The sequence below is a fragment of the Hippocampus guttulatus genome, chromosome 10 (assembly GCF_054856545.1).
Source record: "Hippocampus guttulatus isolate MCC_2025c chromosome 10, RoL_Hgut_1.0, whole genome shotgun sequence".
Lineage (NCBI taxonomy): Eukaryota > Metazoa > Chordata > Actinopteri > Syngnathiformes > Syngnathidae > Hippocampus > Hippocampus guttulatus.
The window spans coordinates 20,937,753-20,960,169 of NC_141270.1; the positions used below are offsets into that span (position 1 = coordinate 20,937,753).

The 22,417-nt window shown below is 41.9% G+C and overlaps 1 protein-coding gene and 1 long non-coding RNA gene across 4 annotated transcripts in view; one reads left to right on the forward strand and one right to left on the reverse strand.

Moving 5' to 3' along the window:
* The window catches only part of polr1c (RNA polymerase I and III subunit C), a 38,729-nt gene extending 17,255 nt beyond the window's left edge, over nucleotides 1-21,474 (reverse strand). The window contains exons 1-5 of one of the 3 annotated variants that reach the window (XM_086122860.1): nucleotides 21,127-21,471; nucleotides 20,627-20,698; nucleotides 17,444-17,551; nucleotides 11,415-11,547; nucleotides 1,157-1,288 (exon numbers count right to left, since the gene is read on the reverse strand). In XM_086122860.1, coding sequence (XP_085978986.1) covers nucleotides 1,157-1,288; nucleotides 11,415-11,547; nucleotides 17,444-17,551; nucleotides 20,627-20,698; nucleotides 21,127-21,195 — 514 coding nt within the window. In that variant the 5' untranslated portion in view covers nucleotides 21,196-21,471. Of the gene's footprint in view, nucleotides 1-1,156; nucleotides 1,289-11,414; nucleotides 11,548-17,443; nucleotides 17,552-20,626; nucleotides 20,699-21,126 lie in introns of all 3 variants that reach the window. The other 2 variants (XM_086122862.1, XM_086122861.1) reach the window with 2 other exon arrangements.
* Nucleotides 3,550-10,486, forward strand: LOC147199579 (uncharacterized). The gene is made up of 2 exons (XR_015102162.1): nucleotides 3,550-5,576; nucleotides 8,691-10,486. It is a non-coding gene; the product is annotated as an uncharacterized LOC147199579 (long non-coding RNA).
* Nucleotides 21,475-22,417: the final 943 nt, after the last annotated feature.

Below are 22,417 nucleotides of genomic sequence, written 5' to 3' on the forward strand. Positions count from 1 at the left end.
GGCGAACCAACCAGATATCGTGATCATTGATAAAGGGCAGAGGAAAGCCGTTGTAGTGGATGTAGCGGTCCCAAGTGATGGAAACATCAGAAAGAAGGAACACGAGAAACTCGAGAAATACCAAGGGCTCAGAGAGGAGCTGGAGAGAGCCTGGAAGGTAAAGGTGACAGTCGTGCCTGTGGTGGTCGGAGCACTCGGGGCAGTGACCCCCAAACTAGAGGAGTGGTTGCAACAGATCCCGGGAACAACATCCGACATCTCAGTCCAGAAATGTGCAGTGCTGGGAACAGCAAGGATACTGCGCAGAACCCTCAAGCTTCCTGGCCTCTGGTAGAGGACCCGAGCTGAATGAGGGACGGACACCACTTTCACAAATCAGTTAAAAAATTTTATGATTTTAACTGATTTAGCAGGTTTGCCGACCTTTCTAATGTAGTCGGACAAAAAATCTCAGTTCAAGTCGATTTCCTCAAGCCAGGACCACTTGAACGTGTTCCTAACACTCACATCGATTGCACGTATGTCACCTTGCCTGTCTAGCTGTTTGAACATTGCGCTGGGGCCATACCTGGCCGATAACGCATTAATTAGTTTACACAAAAGGCTCTTCAAATACTCAACATTCAATGATTAATCTGCCTTTTGTGTCAAACGTAAAACCGAGAATGCTTTGTTAAAGTACCGATAGAAATTTTTAAAGGCAAAATTTAATGGCCCGCCCCCATCATACATGTCGAAAAGTTTTGATTATTTCTTCTGTCTGTTGTTGAGATTATGTCAACCTCTGTCGGGGGCACCGTTCATACAGGCCCAATGTCAGTGCAAAGTTTGGGGTGTTTTCATTTTTGTGTGGGGCCTCAAAAATACAAATCTTTGCGGAGGGCAATAATAATAATAATAATAATACCATCAGAAAAAATGGTAGCTATTTGGGCCCTACTTATACATGGAGATGATTGAATATTGAATTAAAAAATAAAGTGCTTGTGCGTGTAGTGCTTGAAAATATTTGACTTCTTGAAAATACTTGACTTCTGACTTCCTTGAAAGCCCAGTAACTTGGTTAAAACTTGGGTCTAAAAAGGTGAATTCATTTTGAAATTCCTTATTGCATTAACAAAAAAAATACACTTCTTGGCTTTGTTGTTAATCTTACCTTTGCTGTTTAAATAAAGTTCCAGTGGATCAGAAGAATCTTTGCTTGCGCTTGCATCCTTGTTGCATTTAATCTTCAAGCGTAGCTGAATTGTGTCTATTTCCGAAACTTCGTCCTCTGCGGACTCCTTATCTAAAATAAAACCATAACATCAGATGTCCTGTAAATTTCTGACATAAAAATCCCAAACAAAAAGTGCCGCTATGTACAATATCCAGCTGCAAAGAGCAGAAAATGCAAAAATATCGTCTGATCCGATTCCAGCTGATCAGATTGACGTAAAGTCTGCATAGCATCCAAAAATTGTTCATCTGCATTTAGCGTAGTGATATATAAACGATGTGCCTTTAAGCACATGATTATTAAACAGCTTTGGTGATTGACATGTTGAAACATTTTTTGATCTTTGAAAATTGACAACTGTATAAAAATTCTCACAAGAAGTGCTGGGAACTCCCAGGCTCAGGTGCATGTCTTATGAAGTTCAATGAAAACAAACATCTCCTTAAAGTTCACCAGAGAATATAAATATAAAATATTTTTCTCAAAAGTCAATACAACTGAAATGTTTGTCATTCAGAGACAAATGCCTCTTCAACATAGGTACGAGCCAGAAAAATAAACGTCTCATCAACAATTCCTGGCATTTTTATACATGAGGGAGCAACTAAAGTTGAACATGATACCGTGGCCTACAAATTTTTTTGATGTGAATGTTTAATGTAGTTTAAAATGGAACTACAAACATCTATGCAGAGGTGCAGTAATACAATGAAACTATCTAAATAAATAAACGAATGGAAAAACTTGAAGGCCCCATGCCAAAAAAAGAAACCAAACCAAAAAAAAAAATACAAAAAACACCACTTGGTTTTCAATGTTGGTTTCATTTTCCTTCATAAGCATCCATCCATCCATTTTCCACCGCTTATCCGGGGTCGGGTCGCGGGGGCAGCAGCTTTAGCCACTTCTTCGAGCTCTTCCTGGCGGATCCCGAGGCGTTCCCAGGCCAGCTGGGTGACACAGTCTCTCCAGCGTGTCCTGGGTCGTCCGCGGGGTCTCCTGCCAGCGGGACATGCCCGGAACACCTCACCAGGGAGGCGTCCAGGAGGCATCCGAATCAGATGCCCGAGCCACCTCATCTGGCTCCTCTCGATGTGGAGGAGAAGCGGCTCGACTCTGAGCCCCTCCCGGATGACCGAGCTTCTCACCTTATCTCTAAGGGAGAGCCCGGACACCCTGCGGAGAAAACTCATTTCGGCCGCTTGTATCCGGGATCTCGTTCTTTCTGTCACAACCCATAGCTCATGACCATAGATGAGGGTTGGGATGTAGATCGACCGGTAAATTGAGATCTTCGCCCTTTCGCTCAGCTCCTTCTTTACCACGACAGACCGATACAACGTCTGCATCACAGCAGACGCTGCACCGATCCGCCTGTCGATCTCTCGTTCCCTCCTGCCCTCATTCGTGAACATGACCCCAAGATACTTAAACTCCTCCACTTGGGGCAAGATCTCTTCCCCGACCCGGAGAGGGCACTCCACCTTTTTCCGACTGAAGACCATGGTTTCAGATTTGGAGGTGCTGATCTTCATCCCAACTGCTTCACACTCGGGTGCGAAACGCTCCAGTGAGAGTTGGAGAGCCCTGCTTGAAGGAGCCAACAGTACCACATCATCTGCAAAAAGCAGAGATGCAATACTGAGGCCCCCAAAACGGGCCTGCGCCTACGAATTCTGTCCATAAAGGTTATGAACAGAATCGACGACAAAGGGCAGCCTTGGCGGAGTCCAACCCTCACTGGAAACGATTCCGACTTATTGCTGGCAATGCGAACCAAATTCTGACATCGGCAGTATAAGGACCGAACAGCCCGTATCAGGGGGCTCGTACACCATACTCCCGAAGCACCCCCCACAGAACTCCCCGAGGGACACGGTCAAACACCTTCTCCACAAAACATATGTAGACTGGTTGGGCAAATTCCCACGTACTCTCGAGGACCCTGCTAAGGGTGTAGAGCTGGTCCACAGTTCCACGGCCGGGACGATAACCACACTGCTCCTTCTCAATCTGAGGCTCGACTTCCTGACGGACCTTCCTCTCCAGCACCCCTGAATAGACCTTACCAGGGAGGCTGAGGAGTGTGATCCCTCTGTAGTTGGAACACACCCTCTGGTGCCCCTTTTTAAAAAGAGGGACCACCACCCCGGTCTGCCAATCCAGAGGCACTCTCCCCGATGACCACGCGAAGCTGCAGAGGCGTGTCAACCAGGACAATCCCACAGCATCCAGAGCCTTGAGGAACTCCGGGCGGATCTCATCCACCCCTGGGGCCCTCCCACCGAGGAGCTTTTTAACCACCTTCGTGACTTCAACCACAGAGATAGGAGAGCCCACCTCAGGGTCCTCAGACTCTGCTTCCTCCGAGGAAGGCGTGTTGGTGGATTTGAGGAGTTCTTCGAAGTACTCTGCCCACCGGTTCACAACGTCCCGAGTCGAAGTCAGCAGTGCCCCATCCCCACTGTACACAGTGTTAATGGTGCACTGCTTCCCCCTCCTGAGACGTCGGATGGTGGACCAGAATTTCCTCGAAGCCGTCCGGAAGTCGGCTTCCATGGCCTCACCGAACTCTTACGGCCACAACTCAGATTGGCCGCCTCAACAATAGAGGCGCGGAACATGGTCCATTCGGACTCAATGTTCCCCGCCTCCCGAGGGACATGGGCAAAGCTCTGCCGGAGGTGGGAGTTAACACTCTTTCTGACAGACGCTCCCAACAAATCCTCACAATACGTTTGGGTCTGCCAGGACGGACCGGCATCCTCCCCCACCATCGGAGCCTACTCACCACCAGGTGGTGATCAGTTGACAGCTCCGCCCCTCTCTTCACCCGAGAGTCCAAAACATGTGGCCGCAAATCCGATGATACAACCACAAAGTCAATCATCGAACTGCGGCCTAGGGTGTCCTGGTGCCAAGTGCACATATGGACACCCTTATGTTTGAACAAGGTGTTCGTTATGAACAATCCGTGACGAGCACAGAAGTCCAATAACAAAACACCACTCGAGTTCTGATCGGAGGCCGTTCCTCCCAATCACGCCCTTCCAGGTCTCACTGTCATTGCCCACGTGAGCATTGAAGTCCCCCAGCAGAACAAGGGAGTCCCCAGCCGGAATACTCTCCAGCACACCCTCCAAGGACTCCAAAAAGGGTGGGTATGCTGAGCTGCTGTTTGGTGCATATGCACAAACAATGGTCAGGACCCGCCCCCCCACCCGAAGGCGGAGGGAGGCAACCCTCTCGTCTACCGGTGTGAACCACAATGTACAGGCACTGAGCCGGGGGGAAATGAGTATCCCCACACCTGCTCTGCGCCTCTCACCGTGAGCAACTCCAGAGTGGAAGAGAGTCCAACCCCTCTCGAGAGAACTGGTACCAGAACCCAGGCTATGTGTGGAGGCAAGTCCGACTATATCCAGTCGGAACTTCTCTACCTCGCACACAAGCTCGGGCTCCTTCCCTGCAAGAGAGGTGACATTCCATGTCCCTCGAGCTAGCTTCTGCAGCCGAGGATCGGACCGTCAGGGTCCCCGCCTTTGGCTGCTGCCCAGCTCACACTGCACCCGACCCCTTTGGCCCCTCCCATGGGTGGTGAGCCCATGAGAAGGGGGACCCACGTTGCCTCTTCGGGTTGAGCCCGGCCGGGCCCCATGGGTGCAGGCCTGGCCACCAGGCGCTCGCCATCGAGCCCCACCTCCAGGCCTGGCTCCAGAGGGAGGCCCCGGTGACCCGCGTCCGGGCAAGGGAAACTGAAGTCCATTTGTTTTGTTCAACATAAGTGGTCTTTTGAGCCGTGCTTTGTCTGGTCCCTCACCTCGGACCTGGTTGCCATGGGTGACCCTACCAGAGGCAAAAAGCCCCAGACAACTTAGCTCAGAGGATCATTGGGACACACAAACCCCTCCACCACGGTAAGGTGACGGCTCACGGAGGGGCTTCATAAGCATGCATAATTTAAAAGTACAGTGAACCCTCATTTATCACGGGGGTTACGTTCCAAAAAGAACCCATGATACGTGAAATCCGTGAAGTAGTCAGCTTTATTTTTTACAATTATACAACACTGAACTATGTATACAATGCAGAGGCGATTGCTCTAAGACTGCAAGGGAAGCTCAGCTTCCCCTAAAATGACAAAAAGTAAGTGATCAAATATGTGCGTACGTACAACTGTGTGACATGTCGTTGACTAAATATGCACTACAACGCGCTCAACTTTTGTTCCGAATCAGCTTCTTAAGACTGGTTACACGCGACTCTCTTCTCATTCATTCTCGCAGCTTCACTGTGCTTTAAACTGGGTGGACGCCGAGCGTTACAGCGCGGAGGCTGGGCGTCGAGAGAGTTCAGGGTAAGTTGTCCTAATGCATTGAAATGAGACCAGTCATTGGATAAATGCTGGTTTTGTCCCGGCCATTGGACGCTCAGCATCTCTGGGAGTCTATGGACAGTGGACGTTTATGGGCTGGCCCGGAAGCTTGTTTGTTTGTTTGTTTGTTTATTGAACAGGAGGGCCAGTTCTGTCCTGGGCTGCTCCCAAGACACTCTGGAGGAGGTGGGCAACAGGAGGATGCTAGCTAAGCTAAAATCTAAAATCTTGTTTGTTTGTTTGTTTATTGAACATAAAAACATATACAGTAATAAATTGACAGAAAGTAAGGTATGTAAAATAGTAAAAGGAAAGAGAAATCAGTCATCATTCAACACAATTATTATGTTCAAGGGAGTAGGAAGAAGTAAAAAACGTATCTAGTCCTACCCCGTTATGTGTTTATATCTAATAAATCATTTTTATATCAATCAGAAAAGACAGAAAGAAAGAAAGAAAGAAGGAAGAAGTCTCCAGAAAGGCTCATGCTTTTACCCTTAACCGTGATATTTTTACAACTTTTGGTTTGTATCGGGATTTTATACATACACACCCTGGCACTCTTGTGTCAATTTTCTCTTGTATTCATAATGAATATTGCAGTACCTTTCTCTAGTTATCAACTTAATTCTGATTAATTATTGTATTTAATGTTTAGAATTTAGCACCTTAACGCTGATTGATGTAGGTTGTTTGTACTATTTTTTTAAAATTTGTTTTTGAACTCAGCAAGCGATTTACTCATTTTCAGGTCCGTTTCGAAATTATTCCACAGATTAACACCTTTGACAGATACACTTCTTTGCTTGATGTTTGTTCTTGTTTTGAGTTTTTTGAATAAGTTGGTACCTCTTAAATCATAGCAGCTTTCTCGAATTTTGAAAAACCTCAGAATGTTTTGGCAGAGCAGGTTATTGTGTGCTTTGTACATTAATTGGGTGATTTTAAAGTCAACCAGGTCATAAAATTTCATCGTGTTTAATTTGATAAATCGTGGATTTGTGGGTTCCGTATATTTTGATCTCTTAAGAATTTGGATCGCTTATTTTGTAGTTTTAGAATAGGGATGTGTTTATTTTACAGGCATTTCCCCATATTTCCACACAGTAGGTCATATATGGTAATAATAATGAAGACTATAATGTGTACAAAGATCTCTTATTTAGCACATCCTTGGTTTTGTAGAGGATCCCTATGGTTTTGGCTGTTTTTCTTTTTATGTTATCGATATGTGGCTTCCAACATAGTTTTGAGTCTATTACTAATCCGAGAAACTTGGTTTCATACGCTCTATCTCGATTGAGTTTACCATAATTTTAGCTTGGTGTTTGATTGGTCTTGTGCCAAACACAATTAACGTAGATTTTTTCAAGTTAAGTGACAATTTATTTCTGTCGAACCAGTTTTTTAATTTAATTCGTTTTCTACGGTCATCCGGAGCTGTTTCAGATTTTTTCTAGAACAGTAGAAAGTTGTATCATCAGCAAATAAGACATTTAAATTGTTTTGAGACCTTGCAGATATAATTTATATGTAAGATGAATAGTTTTGGACCAAGCACTGACCCGTGAGGAACTGCATGAGTGATTTTCAGTTGATTCATTTTTTTTATTGTTGAGCTGCACGTACTGATATCTGTTATCTAAATAACTTTTTATCACATCTGCTAGAGAATAGTTTTTCTAATATTTTTGAGAATTGTGGTAGTAGTGATATTGGTCTATAATTTGTAAACAAATGTCTTTCTCCACTTTTATAAATTGGAATAACTTGAGCAATTTTCATTTTTGATGGAAAGATACCAGCTTTGAATGACAGGTTGCATATGTGCGTGAAAGGTCGCACTACAAATTCTATAATCTGTTTTATTCTTGTCATATCAATATTAAAGCAATCAGTTGACTTTTTATTTTTAAAAGTTCTTACAATATTTGATACTTCTTGTTTTACAGCAGCAAGGAACATCGTGGAGGAGTTTTTTTCTACGTATCTATCCATTTCAAACAAGTTTGTTGGATCAGGAATTTGTTTTGCTCGGTTACTGCCGATATTGACAAAGTACTCAGTTGCTATTTCTGCAGTTTTTTCAATAATAGTAATTTTGCCTTTGATAAAATACTTTGGATAATCCACTTCTTTTGGACTATTTCTGATTACTTGATGAAGTATTTTCCATATTTCTTGTGTGTTACTTTTATTCTGCTCTAATAGTGCATGATAATGGTCTCTCTTACTGGTTCTTGTAATATTTACTCGTTTATTTTTATAGGTCTTATATTTTTTTCTGCCTCTTCAGTTCTCAATTTTATAAACAATTTATATAAATTGTTTTTCTTTTTACATGTGTTTTCTATGCCTTTTGTTATCCATATCTTACTTGGGTCTTTTTCCTTTTAGGAGACTTTAGTTAATGGAAAATGTTTATCATATAGGGAAATTAATGGTAGACTGAAATACATCAAACGCTGTACTTAGGTCTTCGTTTGAGTATACCTCGGTCCAGTTTTGTTTTTCTAGGTCTTGCTTAAGAGCATCGATGGAGCTTTGGGTTCTTAGTCTTATTTCTGTTATGTGAGTTGTTGACTTAGCTTTTCTATCAAAATAATTATGAAAAACTGCAAAGACAGGTAGATGGTCACTTATGTCATTAATGAGAAGTCCACTTTCCATTTTATGATCAATCTTATTTATAAATATGTTATCTATTAATGTGGCCGTGTCAACTGTTATTCTGCTAGGTTTCAGGATTACTGGGAAAAGGCTGTTGCTGTACATAGTATTTATGAAGTCAGTTGTTTTTTGTGTCCATTTGGGTTTAATAAGTCAATGTTAAAGTCACCACACATTATTCGTGTTTTCTTATCGTTGCAGTAGCTGAGCATTTCTGTTAGTTTTTTATTGAATGTGTCAATACATGATCCTGGTGTCCTATAGATGCAATTTATGATGATATTTGATGCCTTTTTATAATGTATTTCAATAGTTAGACATTCCATTCGGTTTTCTATTGTGCTTGTCAATCTCTCGATTTTATGGCATTTAAGCGCTTTGTCTACATATATTGCAACCCCCCTCCTTTTTTGTTTTCCCTTTTAGTTTGGCTTTATTTCGCTTGGCGCGAATGTCCAACACTCAGACTCAAGCGGTGACTGAGCTCAACCGCAATATTGTTGCGGTTTGGAGCGACTCCGCGCGATCGATAATACCATGGAGACGTAGGAATTTTCGCTTCGAAAAGGAATTGAGGATTGGCTGATCGGCGCCAGTGAGAGATACAGACCAAGGACTCAAGGCTGTCTGGAATTGTTGGCGGCCGTCTCCCCAAAACAAACAACACTATCTGGCCTTTCCCCTGGATGGAAATACGCATGGAGTCTAGGGCCCCCACCACCTACCCCCCTCCTTCTCGGCCATGGACTGATAAGCCGGGACTGTCTTCATGATGAGCAGACCTCGACGAAGCAGCTATGACCTGTACACGCATACACATACACAACTGGACAACCACACGGGGATACACATCCTTGTTATCACCGTCTTCATCGCTCCGATTCTTTTTCCCCCGTGACGTGGTTCGATGATGCGGAGCGCAACGGTGACCGTGCGGCTGGTCATTGTCGCGGTTACCCTACCCTACCCCCCTTCCCATTCACCCCCCCCCCCCCCCCTTATACATGTTATGTCTTGTGACTTGTTGTAACTGTCTAATGCTTATTCATGTGCTAGGGTCTTTTTTATCCTGGACTTAAATTATCCTCGGAAGAGGATAGTTCGAGCGTGTTTTTTTTTCCCCCCTCTCCCTACCCAGCGTTTTTGCATGTCTCTTATCTTATCTTTATGATGTAGGCCGAAATTGAGCTTCCCCTCCTTGACAGACCAGCATCCGCCACTGATGCAATGAAACCAAAGAGCAAAAATTTGTAAAGGTAAATTTGGCAAGCTGTACAGAGACGAGGTGCGGAGACTGTTCACATTGGTCAGTCCCTGAGCCAATCAGGATGCAGAACACAATTCACTGTTTCAAAAAAAGCGTTAAAAAAATTTCACAAAAAAAAAAATCTGTGAAACAGCGAAGCCGCGGAAGGTGAACCGCATTATAGCGAGGGTTCACTGTAACGCAATTGAACTACACAATCAAAATGTGGTATGCACCTTTAAAAAAAAGATTATGAGGAATGCATTATTTTTAGCATTACAAATTAGTATATTTTAAGAAACTAGGTATTTTATGATGAGTTGCCGTTGATGGCTTCTGGCAAATACGGCATGTTCCGAATGCTCCGATTTCCCAACTCGTGAAGGCAACACTCACGACTGTGTGCTATTTCTGCTTTGATGGCAACAGCGGGCATACAGAATCAGTTTTGATTGTGGATCAATCTGAATTCAGTGATTCATGCTTCCATGATCCATAGTAGATGTTAGAATACCAATCAGGGCATGGTTTTACAATTGCGGCAAACACATGGTAAATCAGGCACTAGCCACAAAATGTTTCCTTTTTCGATGTCCGAGCATCACTGACTAATGCCGCCAATTTGTAGACGCTCCAATTTGTTAATGTGCAACGGGACATTACATGACGTAAAACACATATATTAGCTTCCAAACACGTCCCTCTGTCAGAAATACAGTACAATCATGAATCAGCCACAACGTGCTTCCTTTTTCAACGACCGATTATCACCGACATGCTGCCATTAACTCATTTACACCCTTTGACGTATAAATATATATATATATAATTTATAGGTCGTGCATCTGGACGTGGTGGGATGAATCGATGTGGTGACAAACTGGATGGAAGCCAAAAACCATCTTCTCCACAGCTGCACTTTTGTTCATAGTTCAATAGTTTTGTTGTGTGCAAATAAATTATTTTGCGACAAAAACATTATTTGTAATGTTCTTTTGTAGGAGGAACACATTATTGAGGTATTTGAGCTGCCACAAAAGCAAAAAATAGTGTCAAACTTGAAATGATGCTTGAAATGCATGCTTTTACAAAAAGCTCATTTTCTCTGGATTTCTGCAGAAAATCAGCCTTTGCCATAAAACTTAGCAGTTTTCTAATGCTGATTGCCAACGAACAGAGAAAGCTAGAAACAAACTTTTTTTTTCTGCTGAAAGAAGAGAGTCTCGCCTTTCTTTTCACAGGTTGCATGTATGTATAGCCATAGAACAGAAAATTCTGTGGGCCTTGCAAATCAGTCAAAATTCAGTAAAATGTGAGGGATTGAGGGGGTTGCTCCAGTGAAAAGGGGTGGTATTCAATGAGTTAAAGAGAGGTTTGCATAGTATGATGTTCAGACTCTGTTGCCACATCGCGGGCCAAGCCATGACACCGCATTACCCACAGCATTTACATCTCAGTTGACCTAGATAATCACTACTGGACGTGTGCATCAGAGACAGGCATACAGCCAGCGGGAAGAGTGAGAGATGAGGCAGTTTCATGAAAAAAAAAAGCGGCAATTTACGAAGTCCATACTGTAAATAAACGACTCGTTGACCATTTAACCCTTTCAGGGACAGCAGTTACTACAGTGGACAGCTGATCATATTGTCAGGTAACAAGTTATTATTATTGGTGGACGAAAGTGTTAATTGTCGATTCTGATCATCGGCGTCATCGTGAATAATCATGGTTCATTCAGTCAGATTATGCATTTGAGGACAAAACTCTTCACTTATAATCTCTTATATATTTTTCATTGACTATGTGGTTGACGTGGACATTTCAAAAGCATGCTCTAAGTAAATGATGCATTGCTCTCCTAAGTCAATGTAAAAACATAACAGATATGTAAGAGGGCTTACCAATACTTCTGTACTCAAACAGAGAGGGGTCAGCTTTGATGGGGATGAGGCCTAATCTCTGTGCCAGCACTTCATCTTGGACGATCGATGTGTTGTTATAAATAAAAACCTTCTCGATGGCCATGGTGGGCACCTGGAAGCATAAGCAGATATTCTCACACAAAGTAATTCATGACAATGAACACTTCTTTTCAGCTATCCAATGAGGAGTCGCCACAGAGTGTCCTCCTTTCCCATTGAAGTCTATCCGATAACACAACCTGCCCTCCCGTCTTCCCTCACTACATCCGTCATCCTGCTCTTAGGTCAGTGGTTCTTAACCTCGTTATAGGGACGAATCCAACCAGTTCATATGCACATTCACCGAACCCTTCATTAGTGAAAAATAAAAATATTTTTTTTCCCAACTTCAAGACATAAAAAAACACATTTATTTAAAACAGAAAAAAGTCAACAATATAAGTATAAAGTATAAGTTTTTTAAATGTGCACAAAATGCCAGTGATGGCCAAGCGGGCATGTCATAACCAATTGACAAGTTGAGTTGGGTGTGTCTTAACCTCCGTGGCAGAGCTTCTGTCGAATGGAATCGAACATGGTACTTGTAAATAATGCCCCAAGATGGCCGCTTGTGCGCCGGTGTGTTCGGCGACGCTCCTGCCATTTCGGGTTTTTTTACTTTTCGCAATGCTTGTTACCACCCTAACAGCGTCTCGGTTGGTTTATGATCGCCGATCGTTGTTTTTGATTCAACAACACGTCGGAGATTCGGCCGCGTTTTGGCAAGACGGTGGTGAAAAGACGCTACCTCCGTTCTTGGCTAACCTGCCGGCTAATCTCTTCCGCGTTCGCTCGCCCCCTTCACAGAAGCGCCGCCGCAGTCGCCGCGGCAAACGTAGCGGTCAGCTCATGAAGCTAAAACGGGATCTGAGACACACTTCGATCGCTCCGGCGTGGTGTGCCCTCGACCCCGTCGCCTCGTGCTTGCTAACAGTCGTTGGCTCTCCCATCGCGCCACGGCATTTCTACCCTACACACCTTTCTCGGGGAGGAATCCAGCGAAAGCTTTTGAGGGAATTCCCCCGGACTCGGCGATCGGAAGAGGCAATCCCTCCCGTTGCTACTCCCACAAGGATCGCATTGTTAAACGCCCGGTCGCTGACGAACAAGACCCATATTCTGAGGGAGTATTTCCTTTCCAATGACTTGGATTTCCTGTGTCTGACGGAGACTTGGGCAGGTACTGGTGAGTACAGCGCTTTGCTTGAATTGTTGCCACCTGACTGTGGTTTCCTCGATACCCCGAGGACATCAGGCCGTGGTGGAGGAATGGTGAGCATCTTTAAGAACAATTTCAAATGTAAACGGTGCACATTCACCAAGTACCAAGAACTAAACTGAGGCTCAGAGGGGATCGAGCCTTTTCTGTTGCTGGTCCCTCTCTCTGGAATGACCTCCCACTGAAACCGTGTCCTTGGCACCTTTGGAGGATGTAGTTCGTCAGACGAAGCCATCTGGCTCCCCTTGCGACTCTCTTCCCCCGCACTTCTTTCAGGAGGTTCTCCCGAGTGTTGGCGCATCGGTCTTGGATATCATCAACAGCAGCCTCTCTTCTGGTGTAGTTCCCCAACAGTTTAAACATGCTGTGGTCCAACCCTTGATCAAGAAACCTGGTCTTGATCCAGATGTGCTGTCAAGTTTCAGGCCCATTTCCAAACTGCCTTTCATTTCCAAAATTCTGGAAAAAGTGGTGCACATGCAGTTGAAATTTTTCTTGGATGAACATAACATCTTGGAGGTCTTCCAGTCAGGTTTCAAGACGATGCATAGCACGGAGTCAGCCCTGTTACGCGTTTCTAATGACATCCTCCTGGCAAGTGACTCTGGAGACCACGTGTGTCTAGTTTTATTGGACTTAACTGCAGCATTTGATACAGTGGATCACAGTATTCTGCTGACTCGTTTGCAGCACTTGGTGGGCATTGGCGGCAGTGCTCTTGAGTGGTTTAGGTCCTATTTAGCTGACAGAACCTTTTGTGTCAGCCTTGGCTGCTCTGAGTGACGCACTGCTCCCCTGTCATGTGGTGTTCCACAGGGCTCAATTCTGGGGCCTCTGCTGTTCTCGCTGTATCTGCTCCCATTGGGTTCCATCTTAAGGAAACATGGTATTCCCTTCCACTGCTATGCAGATGACTGCCAGATCTATGTCCCACTGAGAAAGAAAGACGCCTTCTCATTAAGGCCACTCCTATCCTGTCTGGAAGAAATCAAAACCTGGATGGCACAAAATTTCTTGAAATTCAATGAAAAGAAGACAGAGGTGATATTGTTTGGTCCCAGTGGCCCTTGTACATTCCATCCTGTAGACTTGGGCCCCCTGTCTCCTTATCTTAAGTCAACAGTCTCAAACTTGGGCCTTAAACTGGACAGTGATTTCAAACTCGATCGGCAAATTGGTGCCGTTGTTAAATCCAGCTTCTTTCACCTTAGACAGCTGGCCAAAATAAAACCTCTCCTCTCACATGAACACTTTGAGACAGTAATTCATGCCTTTGTCACATCCCGGCTCGATTACTGCAATGCCCTTTACTTTGGAGTCAGCCAGTCCTCCATTAAGCGCCTTCAGCTGGTCCAGAATCCCGCTGCTCGCCTCTTGACTGGTACTCGTAAGAGGGAGCACATAACTCCTACTCTGGCATTCTTTCACTGGCTCCCCATTCATTTTAGAGTTATTTTCAAGATCCTCTTATTTGTTTTCAAATCTCTGAATAATCTCGCGCCACCTTACCTCTCTGAGCTCATCCGCTCCTACACACCTGCTCTCTCCACAGACCCTAATCCACAGACCCTAATCTCAGGTCTGTGGACCAGACATTATTAGAAGTACCAAGAACTAAACTGAGGCTCAGTGGGGATCGAGCCTTTTCTGTTGCTGGTCCCTCTCTCTGGAATGACCTCCCACTGAACATTCGGCAAGCCTCCTCGCTGCCCATCTTCAAAACTCACTTGTATTCTTTGGCATTCGACTCAGCATGACTTAGATTTGTTCCTGGTTTTACTGTTTGGTGCTTTCTACCGCCTTTATTACGATTTGTCTTACTGTTTATTGTGCATGTTAAATTGCTCCATGTACAGCACTTTGTATGCAGCGATGGCTGTTTGAAAGTGCTCTATAAATACTGTTGACTTGACTTGACTTCTGCACTGTGAGGTTGCCACCCTCACTCTAGCTTTTGCCCCAAAATATCTAACTTTGGCTGTCCTTCTAATGAGGTCATTTCGAATCCTATCCATCCTGGTGACTCCTAAAGAACACCTCAAGATCTTAATTTCCGCCACCTGCCCGCTCTACTTCCTTTCGTTTCTTGAGTGTCACTGTCTCTAACCGTATATCAATTACAGCCGGCCACCCCACTGTAAATATAATTTCAAAAACTTTCCCTTGCATCCTGGCAGACTCTCAACACACCCATGACACCTACTCCACCCGTCCGTGAATTCAAGTATTTAACATATTATTGTTGAACTGTAGGTTTTTGCTCACTTCAAGAACTACATTTTGATTTTAGCAATTTTTTGAAGTTTATTATTCATTTTAACTGAGCAAGGCACAGGTTTACCGATGCAGAAAATATTCAACTTGTTGTTTAAACATGAAATAGTTTGGGCTCAATGAAAAACGTTATTTACCCTAAAAATTCTAAATTCTACATTTTAGAACTGCAATATCGTGAAACTGTTCTATGTAAAATTTGCTCAAGGTTATCATATCTTCAGAATCCAATGCCGGCCAATACCCAACTGTACCATATTGGCCTGAATATAAGACGGCCCTGATTATAAGACGACCCCCTCTTTTTCAAGACTCAAATTTGAAAAAAGACTTTTTGAACACCAAATAAATTTTTATACAGAAAATAATTACAGTACATCTAAAACAAATGATTATAACAATATATTTGAGAGAAAAAGCATGTTATTTTGCCTCATTCAAATCTTAATATCTGAAAATTTAAATATGTAAACTAAAGTGCAATCACATTCGTAAATGAATGGCTTCTCGTTTTTGAAATATAAATTACATCATAATTTCTCCTCAGCTGCCGGTTAAGGTGGTGGCTTCGGCCATCCATTATGGCATTGTCTGCTGGTCAGGCAGCATCTCGGCCCGGGACAGAAAGAGACTGGAGCGACTGGTCAGGAGGGCCAGTTCTGTCCTGGGCTGCTCCCTAGACACTCTGGAGGAGGTGGGCAACAGGAGGATGCTAGCTAAGCTAAAAGCTCTGATGGACAGTCCCTCCCACCCCCTCCAGCCCGCCCTGACAGCACTCGGGAGCTCCTTCAGCCAGAGACTGTTACACCCGCGCTGCAAGAAGGAGAGATACCGCCGCTCGTTCCTACCGACTGCTGTCAGGCTGCTGAATAAAAAATAAAATGTGAAAAACAATTGTAAATAGCACAGCCACCTTATTTATATATGTGAATGCAAACACTTTGTTTTTCTTCTTTCTTATTTCTACCAACAATCTTGCTGCTGTAGACTGTAAATTTCCCCAGTGTGGGACAAATAAAGGATATCTTATCTTATCTTAACCTGGCTGATCTTCGACCCACTTTTCTCCAGATTGTCGCTGTTTCTCCATTTTCTGTTATCTCTTCTATTATTTTCTTACCGCTATTTTTTATTTTTCTTCTTCGTGCTACCGCTATTTTTATTTTTATTCTTCGTGACAGGGGTTCGCTTTGGCCTGGGGAGTCAAGTTCAGTATTCGCTTCAATGATATCTGGCGCCATCTAGCGTCGTGATTGGGTATAATGTCTAGACCCCGAATATAAGACGACCCCCACTTTTTCAGTCTTATTTCAATGCAAAAAACACCGTCTTATATTCGGGCCAATACGGTAATAATGTGCAAGTGCATCTTTCAGTCAGCAAATATACGCTTTTAAAGAATAGTTTTGAGCAAGATAGTGACATGATGGAGAAAGCTTGAACCTCTGCCATTGGATTACTGCCATGTGTCAGAAATATGGAACCCAAGATTTTGGTTTTGCTTCTACAGCAGGGGTGTCAAACTCATTTCACATTGTGGACCACATACGGCCTCGGTAGATGTCAAGTCGGCCGGACCATTAAAATTACACCATACTCTGCTATAATTAACCAAAATAATATGTCTTTCCTTTGTTTTGGTTTAAGGAAGCACAAGAACATTCGGAAAATGTTGACATTTAATGAACATATCTTTTACAAAACATTTCATGAAGCACCTTAGATTTCCTTATACAAATGTGCAATTTACTTTTATCATTCACATATATGCATTGCAACTGATCCCACTGATTGTACAAAGGCACAAAACTTTAACAAGTAATAGGTGTTGACAAATATAGCAATGCACTTTGAGATTAAACGAGTTTTATAAAGAAAGGAATTTTTCAAACATTTACACATGTGCATATAAAATGTATTTAATCCCTGCCTACATCTTACAAACTAAGGAGAATGTTATTAGATGTGTAAAGAATAAAGTACAGCATTCACATTCACATGTCCTTGATAATGTCCGCTGTGTTGGGTCTGTCTCAGTGACAGATGAGGTGGCTGTTGTCTTCTTCTCTGATCATAACAATGTTGTCTTCTACTCTGATCAAAACAGGGTGTCCCCTAGCTAATACTCCATGAATTGCACCTTATTAAAATATTAATTCCGTGTCTTTTATGCATTTTTTCACTTTTAAATTATCCCGCGGGCCGGATGGGACAACCTTGGGGGCCGGTTCCGGCCTGCGGGCCGTATGTTTGACACCTCTATTCGACAGTGTCCCAAGCTAAAAGGATACGTTAGGTACTATTCCATCTCTCCTTTCTTTGCATTTTTTTTCTTCAAACTTTGTGACAATATTGTAAGCTGCTCATTTTGATCACTAAAGCGAAGATAAATCAATCGGAAATCTGTATTACTTAATTAACTGTAGAACAAAAAAGATTTCATATGGCATCATGAAACTGCATCTAGAAAACAAACCTCTGCTAGTAAGATCCTTCTGAAAGCATTGGCGATAGCTGCATCGACCCCCACCATGTCAAACTCCATCAAGTTTTCAGTGAGCTCTCCAACATCAATTCTGAAGTGCTGCAAAACATGTGAGTATGTAATTATTCCAAGACAGTACACCCCCCCCCCCCCCCCCATCTCCTCTGCACAACAAAAGCAACCGCGGCAAGCAGCTCCTCTCACTTACTTAATGGAAACATAAAAGCCCATTTCATGTGATCCAAAACACAAACAGCGAATAATTAGGAAATATGTTGATGTTAATCTTGAGTTGGGTCCTTTGAGGGCAGGGTGTATTCATTAGTGTGGGATAAAAATGATGGTAAAAACCACTATACACATACTGTAATTGTAATATGGTCTTAAAATCAAATCACAGCTCACCCCACTCAAAAAAGAAAAGGACTTCCAATTTCAATTCGCTTCAATGAATAGAAAAAGAAAATATGCAGAAAGTGGCCCTTTAAACACAACCCTGACTAGATATTTATTTAACTTAAAAAAAAAAGTTCCCTAAATGAGTGCCCAGTGTCCAGAAAAGCACCATAGAAATCAAATGCATTACAAAAGATGAGATTTTATTCCGAAATCAAATGCAGTTTGTTTAAAAGTGACACAGAGGATGAGGATTTCATTGGATTTAGTGATTTGGAGTGACACTGATAGTTTGGTAAACTTGTTAGCATGTTCTTTATGCTACCGTTATCTGAATAACTCTTTTAATATGTGACGTGAACATAGCAGGCACGTTCTCAGTTCGTTGTTTATGCCTCAAGTTACGTTAGCATATCGTACACTTATTCAGCCTGTTGTTCTCCATTTTTATTTTTATTTGCCTTTCAAGATGACATGGTTGTTCTTGGTGTTGGATTTTATCAAATAAATTTTGACTTATACTCCAGTGCGACTCATGTTTTTTTTTTCTTCGTTATTTTGCATTTTATGGCTGGTGCGACTTGTACTCAGGAGCGACTTATAGTCCGGAAAGTACAGTACGTGAAATGATATTTTATGCCATACGCCGGTCTCTTTCCCATCAATGCGTGCAGGTGACAGTGCTTGAAAGGGAGACGATACAATCATCTGTGAATCTGCAAAGGTGTTTTTAGGAACAGTTTAGTAACATGCTCTAAAAGGTGGATTTAGCCATACATACATCCATACACTTATTTTCTGTATGGGTTTCTCAGAAAGTGTGGTCCAACCGGGTGGTAAAACGCTGACCCATCCTGGAGAGTCATTATTTTCTCCCCTTTACGATCAATCACCAGATTTCACTGCTCACAATACTCAAGGTATTCTGAAGACATCAAATGAATAACTTGAGATATGTGCTGTTGTTTGCGTGTGAATGCATTTTGAGTGGTGAAAAATAGCCATCGTGGCCACTTCCCCTTCATGTGACATCACACAGCCTTGCAATGAAGAGGCCATTCGACCCTTAAAATGTATCAGATTCAAAACCAGCTATTACCAATGGACTGGCAGAATGTCAAAGCAACAAAATACTTCATCGAGGAACATGCTGTCGTGATATGATAATACGTCGCCAAAAAAAGAAGAACAAAAAAGGTTAGGTTCATTTGTTTCCAAGAGGTGGCACTCATGATCTAGTATTAGGACTGAGTTTAAAATTGAACATAAGCGGTTCAGATAATGGATAGATGGATGGATTAGTTGAATCGATTTTTCTTTTCATAGTCTCATATCGATTCAGAAAACCATAAACCTAACCTTTTAATACATCTTTTTCCCATAAATTCAAGTGACTTCGCACATCACGCAAGACCTCATCACTACTCAAGAGTAGCGTGTAAACACAACATGGCAGAAGCACTGAAATCAGCTACGAAAGGCTTGAAGGCAAATGTCTGGAAGTTTTTTTGGTTTAAAAAAAATACTAAGACAGCAATGGACTCAAACTTTGCGAGACAGTTAATTAAATGTTTAAAGCGATGAATACAGTATGTGTTTGCCACGTTTTATTTATTTATTTTTACACAGCTTGTCGGTTGGCTCAAATTGATTTACATTATTATTTATCGTTTTGATCCAGTCACGTTCAATAAAACATACATGATTAATGTGACCATATTGGATTTAATTCTTAATGTAAATATTAATATTTTGTAAATGCACTAAGTTCGAGCAAAAAGTTTCTACTATTATCAGCAATGCTTCTTCTGAGAATGTCTTCCATATTAAAGTAAAATTGGTACTGCCGGAAATCCTGAACTGAATCAAAAATCAGTAAAAGTGAATGATAAATTGTATCAAATCGGGTTGAGTGAACGCTGGCGCGTTTTGGCTGCCACTACTCAACCCGTATTGTTTTGTGTTTTTTGTTATTGTAAAGTGTCCTTGGGTGTCTTGAAAGGCGCTTATAAATAAAATGTATTATTATTATTATTAAATCGTTTTGGAAATCTGAGTTGATACCCAACCCTATCTACGACTGCATTTTGCTGTATACTTCCAGCGAAACGACCTTATATAAATTGAACTGAAAGTTAAATGGAATCGCTGTAAAATACGGCATTACTGTTTTTAAACTTTTTTTAAAATTCTACAATGTGTAAACTTTGTGTCAAGTGTGACATCGTTTTTATTGGTCATGCACGTTCAATAAAAAAACACTACTACATGGTTTCATGCTAGTTGCGCACACTATTTTTTTAATGTATTCTTGCGTGCAAGTCGTCACGATTTTAACAGCGGCCAATTCTTTATTATTATTATTATTTTTTACGAACAAGGGGTTGAGTGAGAGTGAGAGTTTATTCAGTGCACACTGCAGGAAGGTTTGATTGAGAGTAAAAATTATTTCAACCTGGTCCTGAACAAGTTTATTTTTGGGCTCTCATGTCACACTCTTGGACCATACTTACTAAGAACCACCCATACACAAAACTACTTCTTGACATTGTGACATGACCAACACTTGGCTACATCTATACAGGCCTACATAATATGCAAACGCTCAATAAAATAATAATTTAAAAATGTTACCGTTCTCATGACTTTCTAAAAATACACATTGTCGATGCTGATAAAAAATATAATTAGGTTAAATATAACATGTTAATATTAGAATCAAATGTCAACCAACTGGAACCATTCAGTAATCATAAAACATAATTACTATTCGTGTACCTTTTGGAATTTCTGCATATCCCAAGTGTCATTATAGCCGGGGTAGTTTCCAGGAAAATCCGTTGTGTGAACCTGAAGTCAACAAGTGTATCCGTAATCTTAGTGAATTATTATATGCACAATACATTGTGACAATGTTAAGCAAACATTTAAAGGTCATATACAGTACACACGTGGCTAGATAGCTAGCACTAATATTGAGATTTTGTCTAAAATTAAAATTTGCAATCCCATAGAAATCGGGTGTGAATGTTGAGATGCAAGAAAAAAAAAGACTAAAATGCTGGTCGTAACTGTGCTAAGCAAGAAGTGCAGGGAACATTTATTTAGGAATTTAGATTTACAAGAGCATAAGAAACAATGTTTTGACGAATGTTGCAACGAGTATTACCAGTACCATGATTTTTCATACTTTACTTGCCAAACTAACATAGAATTCAGTTCTTTTAGTTAACGTGGAAAACGGGGAATTCCTACGGCAAAACGTAAACATAACTTACATTTCTCACGCAAAATTCTCCTAAAATAACGCGATTACGGACATCCTCCACGTTTCCACGGTCTGCCATTTCCGTTTCTATCTTCAATTTTCTTCTTCTTCTTCTTCTTCTTCTTCTTCTTCTAGTTGTCAAGCCGGAGGCTGTGTCCAAATTCACAGGCTGAGTTTTCAACTACCTCAAAGGGTCCGACGTCATGCAGCCTCCGTGGACTATTTTTTTTTCTCCGTGGACTGCATAAAGTTTGGACACGACGTGCGTGACGTCACACAAACGAAAAGCTGGCTTTCGGAGGACCCAACCTCTGAATTCGGACACAGCCATGATCTTGGGCCCCTGCACGTTGTAAAACGAGCATGCGCAGGAGGTTGGCCATCTCTGATCACTAACTACGGCAACCACTATGGGACAATACTCGTCAAGCCTGCGCAAACAGTGCTGCAGTTTCGCAAAACTATAAGATACGTCTGAGGTGCCCTCTCGTCTAATATTTGGCATTGTCTTTAAAAATGATTTCTATAAAATGAGAACATTTAAGAAATTAATATTTGAATTAGGATTAAATAACTTTTAAAATAATTTTTGGTACACTGAAAATATAAACACTGGGATAATCATACCTGTCAACTTTTCCGAGCGCCAACCTGTATAAACTACCAAAAACATCATTATAAAGAGCAAAAAGTCCTTATAACATACCAAAGCATTTTATGTCAAAATAACGGCACAGAAAAAAACCCACGAAATGTTCAATGATATTTATTGTAGATCTCCATAATACAATGTCTGGTTAATGTCTAATCATCATTCTACTTAGTGGCATTACTGTGTTCAGAGTTGTATTCCGGAAATGAAAGCATTCGAGTAGACGAGCACCATTCTGGTCAAAAGCAAACGGAACTACCCGTTGGGGGGGGGGGAACAAAAAAACGGAAATTTTCAGAATCCGTATGATTTGTGCGATACGGCCATATACATAAGATTCACCACAAAATCCGTATGAACTATGGCTAAACCGTATAAGTTGACAGGTATGGATAATACAACTTTGGTAACAATATGAACACTAAAATAAATATATAAAACAAATAAAACAACAAACAAATGGAATTCATAAGTAAAAAATTGGCATAAAAAATCAAAAACACTAGCATAATTAAAAGAGCAAAACAATAGATATTTAGAAAAGTCTGTACAGTACATATTTTCCTCGCAGAATTTCTTGTTTCCATTTTCTTAAGGCAAAATGAAAAATTTTTTCAAGTCAGTCATAAATCCTGAAAAGGAGTGCTGA